The sequence below is a fragment of the Pholcus phalangioides genome, unplaced genomic scaffold, assembly GCF_987345545.1.
Source record: "Pholcus phalangioides strain wild (caught in Gottingen) unplaced genomic scaffold, Ppha-v1.0 ptg000003l_1, whole genome shotgun sequence".
NCBI lineage: Eukaryota > Metazoa > Arthropoda > Arachnida > Araneae > Pholcidae > Pholcus > Pholcus phalangioides.
In genome coordinates, this window is record NW_028301596.1 from 23,201,628 (window position 1) to 23,229,424 (window position 27,797).

Sequence of the window (27,797 nt, forward strand, 5' to 3'; positions counted from 1 at the left end):
GCTGAAATAGTGAAAGTGATAAAGTCATATTATCATATGATCCGTATTTAACGCAGACAAAGCCGGAATCTTTTCCCAACTGTTTACCTAATAAAACTTTGACATTTAAAAAAACACAAGTGCATTGGTGGCAAAAAACTCCAAGCAACCCTTAACTGCTTTGTTTTTGCTGCAACATGAGCGGAATAGAAAAAAAATAAAAGTTATGGTGATTGGAAAATTTGTGAATCCATGGTGCCTGAAGAACGTGAAATCACTGCCTTGTAATTACAAATCAAGTCAAAGGGCTTGGGTGGCAAGCATTTTTAATGGGGGGCTAGTAAAGTTTTATGGGAAAATGAAGCGAAAAAATAGAAAGATATCCTGCTTCTTATCGGCAATTGCACGGCACACATTGAATCTTCAAAATTAGAGTGCATTCGAATCGAATACATGCCTCCTAACTGCACGTCTGTTTTACAACCATTTGACCGATGCATAATTATGGTGGTGAAAGATAATCTGAACATACGCAACTTCTAAGATGTATTCATCAGCTTCATAATAAAGAAATAATAGTGAAGCCTGGTGTCAAGCAAGCTATGGATATGATAGCTGGAGCCTGGATGGACATTGCTCAAAAAGGCATTTATAATGGGTAGAAGAAAGCAAATTTAATTGCAGCAGAATTCTGTGAAACACTGAATAAAGCTGATAAAAGTGCATCCACCAATTTGCAGCCTTTGTGAGAACACATCGCAAAAGAAACGTTTGTTCTGAATGGATGCTGGATGATTTCTTTTCTCTGACGATATCTTCACTTTGAAACTGTTAATGGTCAAGGATATAGTTCGTATGATACAAGAAAACAATGAACAATCGCTTGCGGACAGCAGTGATGAAGAATAGCTTTCACTAGAGATCCTTTGGTACCTACAGCATCTGAAGCCTTAGCTAGTGGGTGGTCGAGTTGTTATAGTGACGGACTCGCGATGCGAGGATCAGGGTTCGAACCCCACAGTGGTGGTCGGCTGAAGTTGGTTTTCTGTGGTTCCCAACTTCAAGGCGCAAATGTGAGCCGATCTCCCCATTAAAAAGTCTCGTCACAGAGAGCAACAGTCCTACAACGATAAATCATTCAATCATAACACTTCACTCATAGTTAGAAAAACTGGTGGCAGATGGCAGCACTACACATAACAAGCATTACAGAGAAACAAAAAACTTCACGTCAGGTTTCACTATACGTACACGCACATTCCCGCATGTACCGATTCGTTGGGGGTTCCGCGCGGGGGGGGGGTTGTGGGCGGGGTGCATGTGTGGTGTAGCAGTAGTAGGTAGGACCTCCAAAAAAAAAAAAAGGCTCGGGGATCCATGATGTTCTTAAGTCAGCCACCTCGTTGGGCAATTTGCCTGTTGTGGCGTCGTATTTGTATTTGTATTAGTTTGGAACTCTAATACGATATTTATCAGATCCTTCCGGACCATTTGTATGAGCATGCATATACTTTAGAGGAATTTGTTGTTCCCTTGGCTTCCGCAATACTTGCGTAAAAAAAATATAATGATTACGGATTATTTGCCTCTAAAATGTTAATTAAGTAAAACTTATGCAAAAAATTTCAATGATTAATTAATTTGAGTCGCTTTGTGTTATTTTTAAAATTCAACTTCATTCTTTTTATTATCTAGAACGTAGAGAAGTATTTTTTCCCCTTAGAATCAAATTCGGCTACAATTTTTTTTTTGCGCATGTTAAAAATAAAAAATTCCTTTATAACGAAGTGATTTCTTCTATCTATCTTAACAACCAAATGAAAAGTTTCAGGTTCAATGTTATTGTGTGTGTGGATGTTTTTTATAAATTGTTTTTAATTCTTCCCAGAACTTCAAGTTAGTATTAGACATCATGGGATCAGATTTCTTCAAAAATTATGTTATATGCAAACTGATAAAATACTGTTACCACTATAAAACTCACTTTCTTCAAAGTGATGAAATTTCTCTTAGTCAAATTTGTCAAGCTGTTCTTAGAGCCATTACCAGCTTTTGTAGAACTATCTTCAGCTTTTGTAGAACAATCTTCAATTTTAGACTTGGGTACAATGCTGACAGCAGCAGCAGTTTGTAAAGCATTAGAGGTAATAGCTGGAAATTATTATTTTCAATAAAATTACATGAAATAACAACTAGAACAAAATTATCAATTTTAAGGCAATTTAGGAAAATTATCAAAATCATGAAATCGTCTCTATGAATCTGAAATTTGAAAGAAAAAAAAAGAAGAAAAAGATTGCTCCCAAAAAATTTTCCCTCAAGTATAAAAGAAACTCTCAATCAGGTTGGACCCTCAGCCTCTTGGTTCATGGACAACTTTTTCAGCAAAAATGGCAATGTGGTCAAATTTGTGTTGGCGGATGATCATTATGATTCAGAAACTTCTGCAGGTGTTTTGTCCAGAAAAAAAAAACATGTGACAGACCTATAACAAAGAATTTGTGCGACTGAATTGTGTATTGAACAGTATTATCAGGAAAATCACACATTTTAGTGAATTAAAAATTTTCAAAGTGGGAGCCTTGTTCCCAAGTTGCTTAGGAAATCAAGAGAAAAACAGACAAAAAATAAATTATTTTAAAAATTTAGTCGCGCACTAGCACTTAGTGTAATTGTGGATATTCAAGGTTTTTACAGATTTGCATGTTGTGTTTGTTTTTTATTTTTCAACGACCTCGGAAAATGTTTTAAACTTTGAACAGGCATTCCACATCTTTTACTATTAAAAAAAAAGTGCATTCACAATCTTGTAAGAACAAGGCAAATTTACGTCGTATAGACTGCTGTCTTTGAATGCCGGCAGATAGCCGCAAAAGTACTGTAATTTCTGATATGTAATTAGAGGGGAGAAAATCCACAGGGGAATACAAACTTTGAAATTCTCTTTGAAAATTTTGCACACAACCCGTCATTAAGAGGAAACAACTAAATATCTTCAACAATCCATGTATATATCAATACAATACAGTATACAAAGTAGTAAAAATAGTTTTTCAAGGTCGTGCAATCATTATGCATCAATGTCATCTTTGGGTATTGTGTGTTCTTCTAATACGTCTTTATAAGGTTGACATTGTATGCACAAATACCTTGCTTGCCGGTGAATGGCTGTGGACATCTGTTGGTAAATAACTCCCCTCATTCCTTTTTCAATGATCTGTGTTGGTCATGTTGGATGAACCTGACCAGTTCACCTGGCGAGTTGCTAAATGATGTTCTACAGTTTTTGATAATATTTGTGAAAGTCTAAGCAAAGTGTGTGGAAATGTACGTTGCATGACGTATTATTTATCTTGAGAAGAAATGTTTCAGTGTTCTTAGTGGGCCGAGATATTTTTTTACTTATTATGTGAATAAAGATAAATTAAGTTTGTTGTACAATGGCATTTCTTTACATTGCATTACTTTGTAAGTACTGTAGCATACAGTTGTGTTTTAACACATTCTCATATCGATTGATATGCAGTAAATTCTCATTCGGCCTATGGCTGGAAACTTTATCCCGAAAATTTTCAATTGATGAAAGTTGCATTTGTCTCTTGGCAGGTCAGAACTTTGGTTTTAGGTTGAGTTGAAACTAATCTTCTATTAGGAGTTTTGACCTTCTAAGGAAAGACGATGTGGAAGTGCTCGATGACTAAATCCTATAGCAGTAATCAAACTGATGATACCCTCCACTATGCCCATTGTTAGAACCAATCCAGAAGACCCTCAGCAACCACGTCTCACCCGGTACTGACGCTAACCTCTCTCCAGATAACATCCATTGGTGCACCTGGATACAACATCCAATATTCAACGCCACTGTGGTACTCCTACATCACATGGTTTGACCGACCTAGACGAGTTTTGTTGACTTGGCTTCACCAGATTCGGACGTTCCTCTGGGAGTCCATTGAAAGGTTGCATTTTTTGCATAATTAAATGAAATTTATGCAAAGAATTTCTTTCTATGCAATATCACAAGCCTCAAAAAGATTGAATGCCACCAAAAATACACATACAATCATAAAAAAAACCAATGCTGCTAGTGTAAGATCATTGTTGCTATTCCTCAAGAATCAAAAAAGAAATTTATGTTTTTAGTAGTGGTTGTATACTTTTAGCACAATATGATTGGTCGGACATTGAGTTACTCTCAAAAAAGAATTTTTGCCCACTTTTCCTAATATGAAGTCTCAAGGACAATCTTCCAGATTAAAAAATGGTTGCTTCAGATTGTCCTTGTGGGAAAATTATCCTTGAGCTTGTCCTTGGGAAAATTATCCTTGAGCTTGTCCTTGGGAAAATTATCCTTGAGCTTGTCCTTTAAAATTTCCCTTTAGTTTAGGACAAGTGGTTAGGAAAGAAAGACAAGTATATGGTCCAGCATCTGAACTCTTCACATCAGAAACCAGATTTAGATACAGCTGATGAAATCAAAACAAGAATGATATTTTAAGCGATGATATAAAATTTAGTGTATAAAAAAAGATACAGTAGAAGCTTGTTTTCACAAACTAGTATGAGCTTGAATAATTAGTTTGAAAATTTTAAATTTTGTAATTGGGTGTGTAAAAGGTGTTTGAAGGAATGGTATATTGTTTGGGACCGAGAACGCTGGTTCATAAAAACATACAGTTCATAAATTGGAGGTTCATAAATCAAGCGTGAACTGTACTTTAAACTAAGTAGCTATTCCGTGTTAATAAATCTTTGAGACCACTAAACATCTAGAGGCTTAATGGTTCAATCACTACAGTGAAATTTCTATCTGGGGGACATACAGACACAATTCTCATTCCTCTGAAAACTGGCCCATTTCTCTAATGTCAGTCTTGGCTCTATCTAATGGCCTATTTCTCTAATTGACCAGTCAAGGTCAATCAAAAATAAACTTTCAGGATACAGAAATAAATTACCTACATCAATATAGATACTGTATTTTATGTCGAGATTTAAGAGTCTGAAACTTGATACACACCGAATAAAAATTTCTTAACTTCTTACAAACCATACAAAAATATTCATGGAATTTGAAATATTCTATGAATATTTTCAAATTACATACTTTTCCACATTGAAAATAAATCTTTATCTCTTACTTATCACTCAATCTATAAGCACAGAAAAGTAGACCTTATTACAAATTTTGTTAAACATGATCAGAGCTATGAGTGCAACATTTTTTTTCATCTTTTGTCTTCATTTAAAACTTAAGAAGAATACTATTGAATGATGGTTAATAGAAACTACCTTGAGTTCTGAAAAAATAAGCCGTGTTGCTTTAACCACAAAAACTACATACAAAATAGCATTTGACTGTACAAGCTGCATTCAGGTGTTTATTGAAGACATGACAATAAATAAATATTACTTAGTATGTCCCAAAAGCGATTATAATATGGGCCACAAGAGTCAAAAATTAAGTTTTTATTGTGAGGTGTCATTCAAGTATTACATCAGCATAGATTGGAGGAAGGGGGTTTCAGGTTTGCTGACTTTTGATGATGGGGGGGGGGGGGAAAGAGTTAAATGATGCTTATTTTATCACCCATCCTTTATAAAAATTTTAAATATTCTTAATGGCATCTTAATCCATGTGTCAAAAACAAGCAAAACCTTTCACTAGTGTGTGGGCACCTGAACTAACATTATGCTTTTTGATAAGTCCTTTACAGAGCCAATTTAAATCCTTCAAGTGCTCTGGAAATGTGTTTCCAGCTGCTTAATTGCTCTGGAACTGTGCTGGCATAGTAATTTCAGAATGTGCCGCAGGTAACTTGAGTGATGTAAAACTGCACTGGAGTTCTGCTTAAGTGCTCTAAAACTGCAAAATATGTCATTCAACGTATTTCTAAATTGCCACAGACCGCTTAAGTGTTCTGGAAATGTGTCGTGAGTGATCTGAAAATGTGAGACAGGCCACTCTGGAGTTGTGCAACGGGTCACTTAAGCGATCTGTAAATGTGGTTTAGTTCATTTTTACAAATTTAGGTTTAGGGTGGTGGGCCATGGGTTTGGCATATATGGCCTAGAGCAGCGGTTCTCAACCAGTGCTTCGCGGCTGCTCGAAGAAAATTAAAAAGAAGTAAATCTGGAAAAAATAATTAATATTTTTAAATAATAAAAATAAATCAGTACCTTTGATGTATAAATAAAAAATAGGCCTACGGAGCTCCACCATAGAAATTGTATACCAGAAAGGGCTCCGCAAGTCAAAAAAGGTTGAGAACCGCTGGCTTAGAGGGTAGGTTGCAATGAACTTCTTGAAAAGAAATTTTGAATATTTAGCCTTTAAATAGCATTGAAATGAACAGAAATTGGTTAACATAACATATAAAGATATTTTCTTCCAATATTTTAATTATTTTAAAATATTTTTGCATAAAAAAAAGTTGTCAACTAGGGAGGGAGGCACGAGCCAGGGTTGTAAGGATTTAAATCAACTGTTTTTAAAAAAAACCCGATTGAAATCAATTTATTTCAGATATGAAAAAAAATCTGTTTTAATCAAATAAAATTATTTATGCAGCTTTTTAAACAGTGATTTAAATTTTTATTGAATTATTTTAATTATTATTATATTTTCAAATATTTATAGTATTAAAATACATATTAATATATATATATATACCAGGGGTACAAGTATGAAATGCGGATTTCAGAAAACAGATGGTGCACCAATGCAGTTTGTGCTATAAAGATTTGACACTGCGCCATTTTGTTGTGTCATCAACAAGTGTCATATGTGCACGAGTGATAAATTGGAAAAGTGTGTGCATAGTGTTGTATTGTTGTGTTCAATATGTCGAAAGTTATACTGAACAAAGAGCATTCGTGAACATCATTAATTTTTTTTGTTTTCATTTGAAGAAAACTGCTGCTGAATCATATCGATTACTTCGAGAAGCTTATGGTGAACATGCTCCATCGCAAGATACGTGTGAATGATGGTTTCGGTTTTTCAAAAGTGGCGATTTCGATGTTGCAGACAAGGAACATGGAAAACCGCCAAAAAAAAAAAGATGTGGAATTGGAAGCATTGTTGGACGAAGATGACACAAAAACAACTCGCAGAACAATTGGGCGTTAGTCAACAAGCTGTTTCCAATCGCAATGCCCCATGACAATGTGAAATGCTCCTTGACAATGGTCAATGTGCTCCATCACATACAGCAAAAGCGGTTCGCGGCAAGTTGGAAGCACTCAGCTGGAAGTTCTACCCTATGCGGCTTACTCACCAGACTTGGCTCCTTCCGATTACCACTTGTTTGCATTGATGGGTCACACACTTTTTAAGCAACGCTTTGGTTCGTACGAAGATGTGAAAAAATAGCTCGATGAATGGTTCGCAGCAAAAGGGGAAGATTTTTACTGGCGTGGTATTCACAAATTTCAGGAAAGATGGGGGAAATGTATAACAAGCAATAGAGCATACTTTGAATAAAACACTTTTTATCATTCTTCCGAATTTAACGTGTTTTTTTAAAAAAAAAATCCGCATTTCATACTTGTACACCTGATATATATATATATTAAATATCAGAGATGTGATAGTCATACCAATTTAGCTGACAAATGGTTTACAGTGAAGTTATGGGATGTAAAGTCGACTTAGAAAATCATGCAGTTTGCATGGCAATCAATGGATGTATGAGTATCCATAATGGACCAATTGTGTGTGTAATCAAACAATGTAGTAAAGTCATCCAAGTTGATACTATTGACACATTTGGCTCATCACATATTGGAAGTTATTTAGCAAATTTGGTTTTTAGTTCAGTGAAATCAACAGAAGAAAACTTCAAATGTAAAATATCAAGTTTTGTTACAGACAATAACTGCAAATATGGTTTCTTCCAGAAAGACTCTGGATGAAGAGCTTGGCTTTTTGGAACTTACATATGGGTGCAGTGTCCACATTTTAAACCTGCTAGCCAAAGATTTGGTTAAAATTGATGTAACAAAGCATGTTATGCAAGTACAGTATATATTTAAATATTTTCACAATCATCATCTCTCGAAAGCATGGTATCATACAGAAGGTGGAAGTGCATTGATACTTCCTGTAGAGGCACGATGGAATACTTATTGTCATTCTCTTGAATCTTATGTTAAAATTGGTCAGTTGTTACCAAAGTTTGTGAAGACCACAGATCTCAGATAGTGACATCTCCAATAAAATTGTAAATATTGGTTTAAAAAGAAATGTCAAGGACATGATTGCGATTCTGAAATCGTATTGGTTTTGTACAAAACAACTGCTCTCTAGCTGAATGGGTATTCCTAACTAGCTTGGAAAAAGTTGCAACTGAAAATAAAAGAAGCATCAAACAATAAAAAGGCCTTACCTTCAGCATATACAAACTGATATGAACAATCATATTAATAGATGCACACTGTGCTGCATTTATTATAAGCTCATTAGTGTTAATTTCTAATATGGGAATTGATGCCACAAAAAAAAGAGAGAAATAAGGGTCTTGAATTTATCAAACAAAACTGTGGCTCTAGGTTCCCGGCAATTACATTAAAATTTTTGGGGAAGTTGGAACCATTTTCTGCCAAATTTTTTTTTTTTTTTACTCTAAGGTTGTTAATACAATGTCTGATTTTGAGTGGGCGAATAGTTTTTATAATGTTTTTGGTAAAGATGTAATTATGAAGAGTGATATGCGGTTCTTGAACCTGCTAACCAAAAACCAAGGTATCGACTGCCTGTCCTGAAAGGATTTTTTAAATACTTGTAGTTCATTTTAGATAACGAAACAGAATAAAAGTAGGCAAAAGCATCAAAACTAGTGTTTCTAATGAAGCAAATTGAGGGTAAAATTATTCAATATATGATATAGGCCTACATAAGATATCTATTCAAGAAATGTAAGTTTTTTTCTATTTTTTTTGATAAAATGTTCTGATATGTCTCAAGTATATGATTCTTTATCTTTAGTTCGTAAATATTTTTTAAATAGTCATTATTTTTGTAAATTAAATTTTTTTTTAAATTTTATATTCTAAGAAAATATAGATTAATGACTAGTGTGTTAGCAATATATACATTTAAATATATATTTTAAGAAAATCATTAAAATAAAAAAAATTGTGATTTAAATTTAAAAAAAACCCCTGGCGTGAGCCCCACCATGCCCTTCTCCCCACATACATCTCTGATTCCAATATGCATTAGGAGGGGGGGGGGCAGAGCTGACGAAATTTTGCTGACAAGGGGGAGGGAGAGGGGTCAAAAATTGCTAAAAATCTGCTGACATAATACTTGAACAGCCCCTAATGACCACTTCTAATTGTCTAGAAATCAAGATACTTTTGATTTTTATTCCATGCTGTGTTTTGTTTTTTAATCCTGCATTATACCTTGGTTATTCTTCAACTCCTGCATTCTACGAAGAGCCATCTGTCTTCTTCGCTCTTCCTTCCGTTTCAATATTTCTTGTCTTAACTTTTTCTGCTCTTCTATCTTCCTGCAGAGCTCTTGGGTCTTTTTTTCCTATAAGTAAATACAAATATCATTCATTGTCACTCTTGTGTATGCATTTGTTACCAAAACAAATCTACAAATCTGATCAATTTTTGTAAAATTTCATATATATACCAAACATGACATAATGTAACGTTAGAGAAAAACAGAAGTCATTATGACCACAAGGCTATTTTGAAATGAAATAGCACCTAAACAGCTTATTGAAATGAATTACACCACAGGGCTATTGAAATTTGGAAACTTAAATGAGACAATTCTTTAAAAAAAAAAAAAAAAAGATTAATGTATTAAGCTTTTTGATAATTTAAGAAACAAAGAACTACAACAATGTTTTTCTGATAAAATATGTTTGATAATTTAAGATTTGTTTGATTAAGTAATCAAACAAATTTTATACTAAGAATGGTGGTAGGGGTAATTCTGACCATTATGGAAATTGTATATTAATATGATTACAAAATATTCTGAAAGAATCTGTTTCTAAGAAGGAACATTCTTTTATTATGGCATTTTTACTTTTTTCAGTATCAATGTTGAACTACTTAAAAGTGCTTGAATTCCCTCCTGCACATGCAACTCTATGCAAATTTCTTAACAGTACAATAATTTATAAATAATCTCATCAACAAAGTCTCAAGGTAAAATAAAGCAAAGAATCACAATGGGTGAAAGAATCATTGTTGCTTCTACTGAATAAAGGTTAGAGCAGAGATTGACAAGTGCCAGGTTGCCACAGCAACTCATAAAAAAATGGAAAATTGGTGCTTAAAATGTTTTGTGTGATAACTAAATTGTACTCTAAAAAAATCACAAAGTTTTCAGGTGGGGGGGGGGGGGGAAGGGGAGAAAGGAAATTATTGGCTCCTATGAAATTTGGCTGGTACTTAATTTCTTTTCCATAAAAATCAACTTCATGAATCACACAGTATTTTTCCTCATTAAGTTATTTAACGAAAAAGGGGAAATTTCCGCACTCCGCGCTCGCCTTTCCCTAAATAAGGATTTTTTTTCCCCCTTGTATAACTACAGCGATAACAACAAAGAAGCCCCCCATGGCCCCCACATGCTAGTGTCCGGCCCCCAGGCCAGGATTTTTCACGGGGCCCCCCTACCCCCCCCCCCCCCCCACAAAAAATTTTGTGCACCTCCCTTGAGAAAATATTATAGTGTATTTTTTCAGTAAAGAAATAGAAACCACTTTCGGGAAGAAAAAAAATGTTGAATGCCCCCCCCTTTCCCGCCATGAGAAAATACAACGATAATCAATACATCTACAATGATATTTTTTTCAAATCTTGTTTGGAATTGCCTGGCTTAATGTTAAACTCTCAGCACAACAACATCATCTACTATGATAAACGCCTCTATAACCTGATATTTTTAGGAGAATTTTGAAATCGCTACAACAATATTTTTTATATTTTCTTCAAAATTGTTTTGAATTTAATTTTAACTTTGCCACTTTTTCTTGTTCTTCTGAAGGCGTCTGATAACATCAATATTTTGCACTAAATGATCACCGAGCTAAAGTTATTTGTATTGCTACACTCTGTGTACGACACAAAAGCGCAATGCGGTAAGCTTCTTTACAGGGACAATACACATCTAAGTGAATTTTATAAATAAACTATAATCAATTACAATTTTTTGTAACGAATAAATACATAATAGCGCATTTTCCATAGCAATGCCGATATAGAAAAAATGACAACAATAGCATAAATTTGATCACACGTGAGGATAACGTTACCTCTTTAATCCCTCTTGCCACAATATTTTATTTTGCTCCGTAGAATATTGTTATATTGAGGTATCACTATATTTAAACTAAATAATAAAATATAATTGTGTTTGCGTAATAAATATTATTGCATTTCGAGATATGATTGTGGATTTGTATATAATTTTATGCAGTACAATAGAGCCTCCCTATGGGCCAGTTAAGAGAACAAATTGATTAGGCGGTATGGTTTTCCCATAGAAACTTGCGATTGCCATAGGCGTACACATAATTTTCACGAGGGTGGGGGGTTACGTTTTTTCCCCTTGCAAAATAACCCTATAATCTCGGCTCTGGGGGTAAGAACCCTAAACCCCCTTTGCATACGCCAATGGTGATCGTGATCCATGGTCGGCAGGGCCGCAACTGGGGCGGGGGGGACAAGCAGGTATCTTGCCCAGGACCAGAAGGGTGAGCAAAATTCAACTTTTATAGCCTTTTCTTCAAAATTACGGGGGGGGGGGGGGGGGAGAATGTCAAAATATGTGCTTACCTCAGCTGATGAAGCATTTAGTTGCGGTTGCGGCCCTGATGGATAGTGTTCAATGTCAAAGTCTCTCGATTAACGATAATACCTCTATTATGGTATTTTTCTTCGTCCGCAGAATATCGTTATATCGAGATTTCACTGCAGTTTTATCATGCATAATACTAGCTACAATACCCGGCGCTGCCCGTGTTTTCTTCATTTATTGGGAGGATTGGAAAAGTGACAAACCATTACAAAGGAATAAATATATAATACTGGCAGGATTAAAGAAGTGACAAGCCATTGTAAAGGCACGTGTAAAACGCATTACTAGGGAACCACGGTAATCAAAGTAAACATTCCGAAAGGGATTGTTGAGGCCCAGAAACCATTGTTACCCGACGATTTTTCGTCCATTTCGGGTATCTGCCTTTCTCTGACGAACTTTTAATGTAGCCTATCGTTCAATCCAGGCCCTGTTTGGTATATATCCAAATTTTGGCGACAATCAATCTAAAATTGTGGATTTGCATAGAGAGCATACACACAGACAGAAAATCAATTATATATAGATATATATGCACAGTATCAAATTTATCCTTAGTTTCTCTCAGATAAGATATCCACCGCATCTCTATAGTTTCGTTGTTCACCAAGGAAGCAAGTATACTCATACTACACCAAATGAAACTACTGTAGAATCTCTACACATGACGAACCAGTTTGAAACGTGTTTTACACAAAACAAAATTTCTATCCAAACGTTTAACTTCAATTTAGAACATCAAAGATTATTCCTATAACGCACGGGTTCTCAAAATGTGCACCTCCAACCTTTGTCAGGGTGTGAAGTTTTCGAAAATATTCTTTGTTAAACAGTTCTGGAAAGCCTGTGGAGCTCGCGGACAAGCATTAAATAGGGGAAAAGAGTGCCTCATGTGGAAAAAGTTTGAGACGCCCTGCTCCAACATGAAGTTATTCAATGCAATGATTTTTTTTGATAAAACGAAGCTATTCCATTATTCCAGGCGATTCCCTACAGGCGTGCAAAAAGAATAAATAAATTTAGTGAATTGAAGAGTTAAAGTAATAATACTGAAAACTATTTTCATTGGCCTTGGTTGAAGCACCGGCCTGAAAAATTGTGTGAGAGAACTGAAATAATTCAAATATCTATGTTCACTTCATCTATTCAACTGACCAACTTTACAATTCTGTTACAGTTGTTTATACGACGTTCTAGAGGCAGAGTCAAAACGTTTTATGTATAAGTCGAAGTGAATAACAGCCTTTTTAAAAAACTATTCCCCCCCCCAATACATATAAAATGTTATAAAATTTTATGTGTTTAATTGCATTCCAATTCTGTTCTAAAAAAATATTTCATACTTGAGAGGAAATTAAATCACATTTCAAATCATTTAAAGAAATAAAATTTAGCACAACGTATTAACTTTGGGGAACAACATTGGGTATAAAATTGCAACAAAATCTTCTCGACTTGCAAAAATTTTCCCATCTTGGACTTTTTTTTTGTCAGTAGATGATTTTCAATCAGGGGCTTGCTCTTTGCGGTTGTTTCTTTCCTTTATAATCGTTTCAAAAAGTCGAAACGAACATATTCAACTGGTTTGCAAGATGAACTTCCGGTATCAATTTAAAATTCTTGTTGAATTCTTCGAAAATTTCCATTTTTTTTTAGAGAGAGAGTTTTTTGTTTTTCCGACATTACGAACGACGAATTTGACACAGTCAGCAAGCAGTGCCGTCTGAACGCATGGCCCCACCCGAGCACGGCCCAGAGGACTCAAGAGAAGAGGTTCCTCACAAAAATGGAAACTAATTGAAATTTTCGGGAATTCTCCAGGTTGGGCCTCAGAAAAATCAATTGGCCCGGGGTCCATGATGCTCTTCTTGAGACGGCCCCGTCAGCAAGCAAAGCCCCACATCGAAGGAAAGTTCTACAGGAAATGATCGAAAGAACTTACTGTGCATGTGTATCTATTTTCGGCAGATTTGTACCTCCCAAATGCTTACAGTAGACTTTATCACCCGCTCGGGATAACGTTGAAAACATAGGGAGAGAAAAAATTCTGAAAGGTCATATGGCCGTCAAAACAATTGAAACCCATTTCTTCGGGACTCTCCACATCTGCGTATTCTCAGAAAGAGGCAATAAACAAATCACCTAAGTGTCCACTCTAAATGGTTATCAGTAGAGCCCAGATTATATGCACTAAAAAAGTGGCAAAATATGCTCTAAAAATATGCAAATAGGCACTTAAAATGCAAACATATGCACTTAAAAATGCAAAAAATATGCACTTAAAAATGCAAAAAATATGCACTTAAAAATGCAAAAAATATGCACTTAAAAATGCAAAAAATATGCACACACACATTTAAAAATGCAAAAATTTGTACTTAAAGTACAAAATGTGCACTTGAAATACCAAAATGTGCATCAAACAAACCAGAATATGCATTAGAAATCTCGAAAAGTCAAAAATTCCGAAATATGTATAAAAAAAATGAGAAAATCATGCAAAAAATAAGCTGATTTGTTTGTACAATGCATCTTTTCTATTTCTTAGTGCACATGTATTTACTTACAAAAAATACCCCCTTATATAGCTACATATATCGCATATGCAAATATCTTCATATTTTTACTCAAGCATTTTTCTAATTTTCAGTTTGTTGTAGCTGCTCAATAACGAAAATAGCATTAACCAAAGAATTTCGACACTATTTCTAAAAAAATGTAACACTTTGACATATCTCTAGAAATAGCCTTTACAATAAAACGGTTAATATTATTAGTAAAATACTTCATAAATTTCACCTGCGGGGTGAAAAAAAATCCCAAAAAATTATTTAAAAAAATTGAGTGAGCTTAAACAAACCTTCAAAAATATGCACTTATACTGAAAATTCTTTGATTTTATGCATTTATATGCATTAATGCTAAAAAAGGCCAAAATATGCAAATGCATACGTGCATAGCATGTGCATTTGCATATAATCCAAGCTCTAGTCATCAGTCATCTCACTGGCAATTTTCGTATACATCAGCAATCACCATAAAATTTATGTCTTTTGTGGTGACAATATGCAAGAACTGTTGCAGCAACGCTTTTTCACTGCATACAAAAATTTTGTGCGCATTTGATGTGTGGATATAAATTATGTTTTTCTTCTTTTCAAAAGTTTCCAAGTTTGAGTCAAAGTGAAAACATCGAATAATTGAGGTTTTACGTTATAAATGAATGAAATATTTTAACATTAAAATTTATTTGTTGTATTGTTGTTTAAAATGTATTGTTACCAATTGCTACCAAAGTTACATGTCGTATAAACATGAAAGTCATATAACTGAGTGATGTATGAACAAGGTTACTCTGTCATTTGTAGATATGCCCTATTAAAAATAATCGTTTTTAAACTTTATGAAACACAATTCAACAAACATCGCAACTGGCCTTCAGGCAGGGCCAAACTCTTCGGACATAGATTTATTATAGTTAACTATTAATGTGCTCAAAATAAAAATGTTAACAAAAATTCAAATTTTTAGTTTTGCTTACCAGTCTTTTGGGCTAGAACCGTAGGATTCATCAACGTCGGGAAAAAATTAATCCTTTATGTATGGAAACTCGTTCAACTATTTTACTAAAAGATTTCGAACTGTATTTTTCAGACACGAACCGTAAATATTTTTCTCTTCAACGGATCCAAGAATGTCATCTGTGAATAGAAGTTTTGACGGGAGATGTGTCCTCAAGACAGTACAGCAAATAAAAAAAGGCTGATGCGGAGTGTGGCTTTTTTTTCAGAAGAAAGGAAAAAAAACCCTTGATCTGTTCGGACTGGGAGAGGGAGGGGGCCTACTAGTGGGGCCGTGAGCGAAATCACATGATTCAGTACACACGTCATTACAGCCATTTTATGCAATACTTTTAGCGGGAAAACGCTTTAAACGAGAAATCTGGATGAGTATCAGTAATAAGAGTTGGCATGAGAGAGTCGCAGGACCCCAGGAAGAAAAAGTAATGCAGGATCCACTGTATACAAAAGCTTGCAGCAAAGCTGTCTCAGTATCGTAACCTGCCCACGAGAGTGGGGCTGGCGGAGCTTTAGGCCTGTGGCCTGGACCATTCTTGTCATTTTTTGTCTTTTTTCCACACTATTAGGTCACTATAGAGGGGGTCCGCTGAAGAGCTCAGCCTACGGGTCCCTGTTCCAGGATGTTGGGGGGGGGCGGGGTTCATACGCTTTATTGGCACCCAGAGGCAATTTCACTGTGGAATACGACGTCTGTTTCCTCCAATTTTCATTCTATCCAGACATTATGGCCTTCTACGAACTGAAACAGCAGGGGACGCATGGTAGCCCTGAGGACACACAAAATTCTGGTGTCCTTGATGTCAGTAGCAATGACCATCACAATGTTCTTCCTTCCTAGGAGAACGACTGTCACCCGAGGGGAGGGGGTGGGGTTGTACCCTTGTACAATGTTCTTTTCTTTGTTTCCGTTTTTTTTTTCGTTTACTTGTACATGTGTATAGTTAAAAAAAATTTCAATGAGAATAGAAGGTATGTAGTTCAAGATATCCGTCCATAGGAGTACACACACAAATTGATATGATTGATATTAAAGAGTCCTGTTTATTTTCCTATGGGACATATCTGAAAGAAAAAAAATCAAAAAGACCTTTCCACGGGGCCCCCCCTGACTCCCGGGCCCCAGGGCTGGGGCCCTGGCAGCCCCTCTTGTTAGCTCGTAATGACAACTTTTTCTCTGTAATGGCGGCGCGATGTGTGCTTGGATGGAAGATATATGTTTGATTCAAACAATTCTCGTGTTTTTCCGTGCTGTTAATGCTTGATACACACATTTAATGTAAAAATATATATATATTTAGGCTAAACGAAAAATACAGCCAGCTATGCGAGGAGCTTGAGCCAAAGGCGAAGACAAGAGTTGCTGTTGAGTGGAAGGTAAGCTAACTTATGATATGAAATCCATTTTTTTAATTTTTCTCAACATGACATTTCACTCATTTTAAATGAATATTGATGCTTTATGCATACTCGAGGCTTTGGGAGAAAAAATCCTATACTGACCGACCTCGTATAATATGTAATCACAGGGCCGTAACTAGGATTTTTGCTCCCCGGGGCAAACATAATTTTGCCGCCTCTGTAACTTTAAAATTCGACAATTTTATAACAGTGTTTTTTGTTCCCACCTAAAATTGCTGCCCTCCTAAATTTTTCTGCCCGGGGCGATTGTGTCCCCCCCCCCTCCAGTTCCGGCTCTATCTACAGATAGGGAGATGATCATATACGCAAGCTATATTCACAAATATTAATTCCTTCATATATATACATATATAAACATGGAAAACATGTATCATAATAATGTATTATGTTTGGACTATATCGATAAGGTCACAACATTTTATATTTCTGTGTTAGCACATATTTCCGTGCCATCTAAAGAGTCGTAGACCAGCACCATCTATCTCTAGGAGGTGCTGCATAGACCCCCAGGGCCGAGTAATTTTTCTGAAGGCGCCCCCCCCCCTCCAGAATTAGAAATACCTGACCAATTTACATACTTCTGTCAAAAATTGCACGCAAATCCTCATTTGCACTACCAAACCACACATGCACCATGTCCACATTCTCTGCAGAACTTGTAATCATTAAATTGCTGCAGCACTCTTAGTGATAGGTTGGTTGCAGACACAGATTGAAAAATTTTCAATGTTATCAGTTACGTATTAAATCTTTTGATATACTGCACAGTACAATCAGAGGTGCAGACATGAAAACATTGAGGGGACTGAAACTTGCTGGTATATATGTGACTCGAGCACGTATGCAGGAGGGGGAAGGTGTAGTGCATTGTTTTTTCAGAAATTATTTGGGGGGCTCAGTCCTCTTTCAAAATTTATTGGGAGGGGGGGGGGGCTCAAATGGCCTCAGCCCCTAGGTTCTGGCACCTATGAATACAATATAATGTATGCCATTTGCATTAAACAATGTATTTAAAATTGGCCTGTACAATTTTGTTTTATGAACTTGTTCAAATCACTCGTGGAGAAGGATTTAAAGTTTGGGTCTTTCAGATGATTTCCCCCATGAGATATAAGCATAAAACATAATAAATTATAAAGAACGAATTCTTGATATTAACTGGTCTGTAGAGACATTTCAGAAAATAATTGTCTGTACTACTGTGTTATACTTATTAAGTAGGAACACTACTACAAGTGTTCAATGTAGTTGTTCAAATTGTACAATTGCCACTTGAGGGTAGGTTATTCATAAGTAATTGCTCCTAGGTGTATTTTTTTCTTCTGTTTAACAAATATATATACATAAAACAGACTACAATAGACAAATTGCCTAACGTGGTGGCTGAAATGTATGTATATATATATATCTGTCCACAGAACAGATTGACCCTTAATATAGTACTTAGAGCACAAAAATTCAAGCACATATCATCGCTTTCAGTATCAAAAATAGATAGTAGTAAGTCGAGCATGAAACATGCATACCTTATATATTGCAATTAATTTGCTAAGGACACAAAAATTTATGTATACACATAACACTTTCCAAGGCATGTCAGTTAGAAATTCCTCAGAACTATATCACTTGTATCTGTGGTTTAGTAGTACTAGCAGTTTGTTGGGAAATTGTTTTAGTTGACAACTAACATTTTATTCCATTACACCACTGATACATTGAAATATGGTACTATTATTTATATATTGGTACTTTGTTGTATACTATTTGAAATGCTTATTAGGTTCTTGACCATTTACTGAAACGAGAGTTGTAAAATGAAGACATTACATGTCTGTTGAAGACAGAAATCGGTGCTCATGAAGTGTACTTATGTACTGATGGATTAAACCATAGATTTCGCAGGTAAGTTGAAACTTTTTCATTTTGGAACTTTATCTTGGGAACTTTTTATGACGTGCACAAAGTTCAATACTCAAAACTATCATACAATTTACCCTTTTCATTTCAGGTAAAAATGTTGAATGCAATGACACAAGTTATGGCCTACGAGTGTAAAACTAGAAATTTTTGTTTTTTAAGCAACTCAATTAACCAGCACCTATATGTATAATCATACACAGCCGCAATCATATACGTATATTCACACACAGCCGCAATCATATATGTGTATGAAATATTGTTCACACATTTATCTAATAAATTTATCCATGATCGTAAGCAGAAAATGAGTTTTTGTTTTCTTTGTGATTATAATTAGAAAAAATGTTTATGAATGTTACATTTTGTACTACAATAAATCTAGAATTAGTTGCATAGAAAACTGTTTTCCATGCAAAGATTTAAACAGCTCAGTGGAATGAAGTGTTGATTTTGATTTATCTGAACCAGAGTTATATAATTTATTTTTGATTAAATGCAGCTGAAATCACAAAACGAATAACGTTCCCATTTAGAATGACTTATTTTTGTCGACTCATCAAAATTTTCTGTCCAAAGCGTTTCTCTGCTTAAGTTTCTCATGAGTGTTTCTTGAAAAACAAGCTGGATTAACTGCAGTTGATAAAAAATTTAATGAAACGATTGGAAAGAACTTAAAATTTTATTGCGAGATATGGTGACATAATGACATGGTTCTAGTAATATCAAAATATAAAGTATCAAATAATATTTGCCGAACATGTATATGGGGGAAACAGTTCCAACATGTCAAGACTTGATGGAAGCATAAGAAATCTCAATACATTTTCCTAAGTGAGAATCGTTATAACATTAAAACACGAGTGCTAAATTCATAGACCTGAAAAATCAATATTTTTCCCCCATGATTGAGCATGATACTTGCTGTATTAACCTCTATGATGTAATGTCATGAGAAATTAAAATTATAATCTTTCAGAAAAAATTGTAATTTATATAAAATTTCTATTAAAAAAACTTTAATTTCTCTAAAATAAATTAATATGTCCAGTAAGAAAATTATTAAAATATCTTATAAGTTATAGGAACTTGTGCACAATCCAACGTAAAAAAAAGAAAAGAAAAACATTACGCGAAATTAAAGTAAATAAAGCAATCGTTGCCACAAATGTTGACGAAATATTGATTTTTAATACGTAGTAGTTGTTGTAAACTTTTTGCTTTACGTTGATCGGTTGAATAGTGAGCTGAACCGTAGAAAAGAACGAATGAACCGAAAGACAGGTTTTTACCTCCGCAACCCGTCACGTGATCCTAAGGACAATGCTCAACACAAAGGGGAGAGTGCCGCTTAAGGAATTTTCTTTAACACGTTCCTTACAATAGTTCCTTCTCTAACGACAAGCGCGCAACGGGCGTTATATAAGGAAAGTGGGATTGTTCACCCCCAGGAGAGTCAAAATAGAGTGACATCACTAGCAACACTGAGGGGTGTGGAGCATCTATAGATATTCCTTTGAAAAGATGAGAGGGTTCTACTCTTTTCTAGAATTTTTCTGTCTACTATATAAGATAGCTACTTTTTTTGCAGAGGATAGTGGAAAGTAAAAAAAAAGGAGGGGGAAACTGAGCTTCTTCTTGAAATTGAGTTCTAATGGAAAGTGAAATCTGTTTGATGCTACATTGCTAGGGTGTTTCAATATGTCTATTGGATCAGCTCATATTTTGAATAGGCATCTTTTCCAAGGTGCCATTTGATCTAGATTCTATTTTATGGACAAATAATGCACACCACAACCATGCAAGTGTTGTGATAAACTGTGAGTGAGGATATCACTTTCGTGGATTGGCCTGTGAAGTCTCTAGATTTGAATGCTGCCCACATTAAATTCCAAATATCCGTGAACTGAAACATTCTAACACAACATAGACAATGTTGCTTCAACAGCTTATCGACCAACTTATTTCAAGAATGGTTAGATGTTGCAAAGCAATTATTGTATTTAAGGGGAGCACTACATTCCACCCTGGGCATCATTGCATTCCATTCTTGCAACCCAAATATTCAATCTTTGGAAATACAGCAATACCTCCGTTTTCATTGATGTCGGTTTCGGTTTTTGGCAATTTTTTTCACAAAATATTCGTCTCATTTTCATCGGTTGCCTCGCATTTCAGTAATGTGCCCACTTGATCTCACTGCTAATTTTCATTCTCCTGCTTAGTGTGGCATTGTGTGAGCATCACCCCCCTCCCCCCTGCGGGTCTAGTTAAACAATTTCATGGGACCAAAGAAAATTTCCAGATTCAGCTAAGAAGGCCAAGAACACAATCAAGTTGAAGAAGGAAATCATTGAAAAATATGAGGGTGGCATTAAGATTGCTGTAATCAGCCACATGTACAGGATGTCATCATCCAAGATAAGTTCCATTCTTATGAAAAAGAAGCAATAAAGGTGTGAATGTGCTAACAAAACAAAAATCGCAAGCAACTGAAGATATTGAATTATTATTAATTCGGATCAATCAAAAACAGTTGGATTAGTTTCCTTTTCGCAGGTGGAATTTAATTAATTAATAGAGATACTTCTAATATAGTTGCACCCCCCCCCCCATTCGCAGTTTCCGTATACACGGTTTTTCCCCTTTATTGAAAAATTTCTTTCAGCAACACTCAGTAATCATCATTCACATACTTTGTTTAAAAATTTTGAGTTTTGCATGTTTAGGATGACTTCTTTTTCTAGTGCTACTTACTGATAATACTTCAAAAAGACAAAAAAAGAAAAAAAAAAAGAAAAATTGGATATACTGACTGGAAGAGTGGATCAACTTTCTCCAAGAATATTAAGAAGCCACACAACGTATAAGGCAAATACGCAAAAAATACAAAAAGTCCTAATGCATTTCGACATGCACAATTGGTGTCATCTTCAGAGGAGAAAAAAAATTTTTACCATTAATTATATGCTGACCGAGTACCCCAATTAATACCAAATAACTCTCGGTTGCTCAGCAGACAAAAAGTATGTCTGTTCACTTCAAATGACGTGGTCAGAATGAAGCTGAGAGCCTGTGTGTGATATTAATGCTGTGTCCTGATTGGACCCTTGAGGAATGGAGCTACCTGATTGATAGAGATACGTAAATTTCACAAAAAAAAAAAAAAAAAAAAAAAAAAAAAAAAAACACACACACACACACACACACACACACACACCCCAGAAATTTCACATTTATTCGCAATAACAAAAATCCGAAAGAAAAATTTCACATTTGTTCACAAAAAAAAAAAAAAATCACATAAATAAAACATTTCAAATCAAAAATTTTGTATTAAAAAAAAACCAGATGTATTACTAAAGTATCAAGTACTTAGTTAAAAGTTAACATTGTAGTAATCTCTATGTTCTCATTTAACCTTTGCCTTCTGTCAGTAATAACTAAGTTGTAGATACTAAAATATCTCCCAGCATCCACGTTATTCACGGGATTATGAAGGCTTTAAATAGCTGCTTTTTTTTGCAAAGTTCAAGTAGCAGCATCTTGTTTGAAATTTGTATGACATCAACAAAGGTAGTTTGATTCACCACTGAAAGTAGACATCTGAAATGATTGTATCCATATATGAGCTCATCCCATTGTACATCTTCAAAAACAGGTACTTTGGAGAAGCTTTCTAATAATGAATTTGGGTTCAAAGATGGTGTAGGTGTTGCTGCGACTTCAAATAGACAGAGTAGTCTATCCTATATGCTACTTCACCAAACACCAACTCTGGCCATATCGCTTTATTGCAATTTACTGCTATTAACGAGATGGGTTGGAAATGAAGGCACTGTCTATTGGTGGTTGCCTCAAGTTCATTAGGGATCTAACTATATCTTATCTATATCCTCCCTTGGGTTTGAACCCAGGACCATGACAGCAACCTTCATGGTAGCAAATGAGCATTTTAATTTTCATCATGATTTTCATACAGAATTATTCATTGAGGAAAAGCAACAATATGTTCCATATATTTCCTCAGATAAGCGACCACAATTCCACCTGATTACTAACAGCAATGGGATGAGTTATGCTCAACTGTCATGCTTTTTCTTTTCAGTAATAGTTCAAGTACACAATTTCTTTTTCAGTGCGAAAACGTTGTCTTTGTCTTGGCTACCACAACTTCTTTGAACATGTCACCCACGAGATTTGCTTTATGTGCCCAGCACTTGTAGTGCAAAATGTTGTCACCAAGAAGTGTTTTCATTTCAATAGGTGGAAGCACGTTATTCAACGCAGTCATGTAATGCATTGAGTCTGATACTAGGTCCTTCACTTCAGAATAGGCATATTCAATTTCGTATTCTTTTAAGCATTAAAATTTGAGGACTCAATTATAGTTTGGGAGCACACGGAAGAATTAGCGACGTTCAAAAGTGTACTCTTGCCAGGTAATATGACTGATCTGGTTCAGAATCAATTGTTTTCAATAAGACTGAAAAACACATCCCTGGTTCATCGTATGTTTCATCCGTTTCTATAACTTCCGGTATATTTTTCAAAAATTTGTATGCATGTACTTACAACTAACACATTGTCAGAGGGGAAAGATGTGATGCTTGCATGGTTTTCCTTTCAAACACGCTCGCGACTACTGAGCAAAATTATGAATTCTTCAAAAAGAGTAAATTACTGCGATTTCGCGAAAAAGTTGTACAAAATCAAATTTTAGCATTTATTTGTCAAAATTGGCAAATTTCACATTCATTGCATTTATTTCATAAATTCTGCATTTATTGCGGTTATTTTGTAAATACAAAAAATAGATGTATTTCTACCAATTGGTCTATTCAAATTTCCTTAGAATTCCCACTCATAGTGAATTTAAGCCATGGCGTTGTGATCAGTGGTGTAGATTTATTATCATTTACTAATTTATTTTTGAAGGCCTTTGTAGAAATCTAAATAAACTGTAGACTCGACTTTGTGAAAAACTCTAGCATCCTGAAATTGAAATCTATATTGCTCTTGCCAACAGTGAGCAGCGATGGCCAATTTTTCACATTCTTGATTCTTGACACAGCGAGGGTGGTCATTTAATCTTGCTTTTATGGGTCTCTTTGTCTGTGCTATATAACCAATAGGGCAATCAGCACATGGAATGTAATAAATGCCCCATTGTTTATTCTGTTGTATAGCATTTTTAGGGGCATGAAACCAATATTTTTAGTTGGCAGTAGCAGACCTGCCAACTCTCCCGATTTTTCATCTTTCCTCCTGCTCTCCTGATTTTGGTAGAAAATTGGTTTTTTGTTTCTCACCGAGAGGGGTTTGAACGACAAACGTTTGGTGTGCACACTTTCTTCAATAGCAATGTGCTGTTTGATCATCATGGCGATCATCATAAAAAAGCACTGTAAAGGACAAAAGAGGGTATTGAACACAAGACATCTCTGAACATCTTGTGGCACAGTTCACGAGTATCTTATCGACCTAGCCCACCATATTTCATGGCTATGTAATTAGTAATTTACAAATACCCATGGTTTTTTAATCTTGACAACTAGTATACAGTATCACTGATTTCTTGCTTAAGTATTCACATTAAAATTCACAAAATGCAAGAAACTAGTAAAAAAATAGATGAAATCAAGGCCGGAACTAGGGAGGATGCAAGTGCCCCGGACGCCAAACTTTAGAGGGGCGGCAAATATCAGTGAAGAACAAAAATACCGTTATAAAATCATCAGAATTTAAGTGGAGAGGGTGACAAAATCATGGTTGCTCCTCCTCATAAAAATTGTAGTCACTACCTTGGATGAAATTGTTGTTAACGATAGCTAATATTGATAACAAAATACAGAACAAAAGGAAAACATTACTACTCACTGTACTTGGTCATGGTTTGAGTGTGAATGAATTCTGGCATACACCATTCTCATCCGAAATGTGAAACGAGTGGTCAAAGTAAGAGAAAGGGTGAATATAACCGTCCCCCCCCCCTTGGTCCAGGTTGCCAAACCAGCACCAGCTATAGTGTGAATATGAACAAAAACTATTTATTCTTAAGCTTGAACAGAGTAAAACAAGACGAGCTGAGGCTTCAACAAATAAGAACACAACGAAACTACAGCGAATTCGAGCACAAACTGATATCGTAGCCTCAGAGGAGGGAAAAATTACAACTCGAGCAAAAACACGAAAGTCAAAGGACGGTCAGTTTTTAGCAATTGACTGTTTTCCTGGAGCATGCTAAATGTTTGCTTGTCATGGGATGTTACATGACCAACACTGATTAGACATTGAGAGCAATTATGTGTTATTACTAGGAGTGGGAATATTGACATTTTCGGTGAATTCACCCACATACAATGATGGTCACTCGTGGGAAATTTCCCTTCGCTTTTCTTTCAACATTAAACAAAAGAATAATTGGAAGGAAAAAAATGCAGGTCAATGTCAACGCCTTTCTCGAGACCTTTTTCGGAGAATCTTCTATGCACTGAATCGATGTAATTATTGTGGATTACAAAAATGTATCACTATAATAGTTTTTCATTGCACATTGTCACCTCAAAAGCCCTAAACTTTGATGATAGACTAATTGTTGACAAAGGTACGGTATCAGAGGCCGCAACCAGATGCTTTGTCAGCCGGGGCAAACATGCATTAAGAAGGGCCCCCTTTTAATGTTGGGGAGAAGTTAAAGAGTGAAATTTTCGACCCCTGTGGTCCGGCGCCCAAGTCACCAGAACTCCCAAGTTCCTCTCTGGTTACAGCCCTACTCACAATAGTTAAAAAAAACACCCCTTTAAAGCAGTGAATAGGCAATCGGCAATGTCGACAGCTTACAGCGACGCCCTTAACAAAGGTTGGTGATGCCCCTAAGAGACTTTGAGAAACAATGATATCCAGTAACCTTAAAACCAGTAATCCCTAAAACTATAGAATAACTTGAATTATCATTAAATACAAATGTCAATAATATTATTGTATATTACTATCACTTTATACAAGAAAACCTGTCATGTATAGCAACAGACTTGCAGCATGCCTTCATCTGGCTGACGATTTTAACAGGCCAATTTTTGGGGTTGGATTTATATTATGAGCATCTTGAAAAATCAAGCTAAGGCTTATTTTCTGGTTAGGTCTTATTTTCAGAACTATAGGTCTTATAGAAAAACTATACTTTTTGTTCTGTTTCACTTGAAGGTGTTCATTACCAATGTTCCCAATTTTCAAGAATCCCACAAAGTTGTTGTTTTTTTCGTTATAAGCTAATTTTATTTTTGTCTCTTGGTATTTCAGTTATGAAAGTCTGATGTACCCGTATAAAACGTATAAAAAGTAATGCAAACATGTATAAATATTTTTTGAATGAAAATTCAGTTTACATAATACATTAGTTTACTTCTTCACAGAGGCTTCAATTTATTTATACAAGGATTAGTGTGTGTGTGAAAAATTATTGTGTATTATAAATAAGCAATAATTTCTTTGGATATGTTATGTCATATATGTTATACCTATCATATATTAGGTATAACATATATGACATATCTAAGTTCATGGTTACATTTTGTTTGTGGTTTCTTGTAAGATTTTAATATGTGAATCTTGTATTTAAATGCTTACATAAAAAAGTTAAAAGAATTATAAAAAGTGTGTGTGATTCCAAGAAATTATTTATCACATTTTTGTTTCCAAAAAAAAATCTTTTAACAATAATTTCAATTTCTTTTAACAATAAAATATACATATTCTAAACACTACCCTATGCAGCAATTTTTGGAGTACATAAACTAACCTTAAAATAAAATTTTAACCTGAAAGCAACACATTTTCTTCGAAAATAAACAATTTTCCCCCAAAAAAAAAAACAAATTTTCCCAAAAAACCTGGCTTTTTAGGCTAAAAACCCAGCCCGGGGGGGGGGGGGGGAGAGGGGGATAAATGAGTATCTACCTGGGAAGCAAATTTGGCAACTCTGGTATGAACAGCCTCCTAGCTCAGCTAATAGCTCTTACGACCTCAGCCCTCAGATGGTGACATATATAGAGAAACTATGTCACTTTCGCTGTTCATACGAAGTTATTTTCTCTATATGTCACCATATGGGGGCTAACATCGTAAGAGCTATTAGCTGTGCTAGGAGGCTGTTCATGCGCAGTCCCATTCAGCATTCATACATATGCTCTAAGGAATGGAAATGTCTGTCCTCTGTAGTTCAATGGTTAGAACACTCGCCCGGACAATGAGAGATTGGTGGTTCGATTCCCCAAAGAGGAATGTGAATTTTTCTTCTGAACTACATCTCTGCTTGGTTATCCAGGCTTTCGTACTTCTCGTACTTTGTATGAACAGCGGAGAGTGACATCATTTCTCTCTATACATTATGATGCTTCATCTTTAGCAAATTCATGAATAAGAACTGCATTACACATTTTGATGTAGTGGTATATTATCTCAAAGGGTTGTTTGTTTTTTTCCTTCACAAAGAAGCAGCAACAGTAGTGCACCATCATACTAGGGACACACACAGGTGGTCTTATAATCCAATAAAGACACCAGCTACCTCTAAGGGACACAAAGACCAATATACTAGTAGTTACATTACCTAACAGACATTTCCATTTTCTTTCCCATAAGAAGTAACATCTCATACTATATATCACCCAGTCTTAATATTCAATAGTTGTTTTTTATACTTTCACCGTTAAGCCCAGTTAATCAAGATTCTACTGTATAGTAGTAACAGCTTTATAAAAACTAATCAGCTATATGCAGAGGGAGATTGTAATTAAAGTTTTGATTCCAAAACTATACAATAAGAGTTACTGGTCAGAATGACTTGAAAATTTGCATGGATACTACTGAAGCAATGGAAGTTTGAGGAAGGCAAAAGAAAAGAAAAAAAAAAAGTGCAAAATGTGCAAGTAGATGATGCTGTACTTGGCCAGCAGTATAATCTTTTGTGCAACCACATCATTTTGACACTTCAACAGCATCAGTCTGTGGATAGCACAACTTTCATCAAGATGCACATCGCAATACCAGCAAAGCAGCTGCAG

General features: G+C 35.3%; 1 protein-coding gene across 1 annotated transcript in view; it reads right to left on the reverse strand.

The window, feature by feature from the left end:
• LOC149088318 (uncharacterized) overlaps nucleotides 1-27,797 on the reverse strand; it is a 234,276-nt gene that overhangs the window by 64,378 nt on the left and 142,101 nt on the right. The window contains exons 15-16 of the mRNA XM_089246939.1: nucleotides 9,394-9,526; nucleotides 1,964-2,130 (exon numbers count right to left, since the gene is read on the reverse strand). Coding sequence (XP_089103065.1) covers nucleotides 1,964-2,130; nucleotides 9,394-9,526 — 300 coding nt within the window. The remainder of the gene's footprint in view (nucleotides 1-1,963; nucleotides 2,131-9,393; nucleotides 9,527-27,797) is intronic.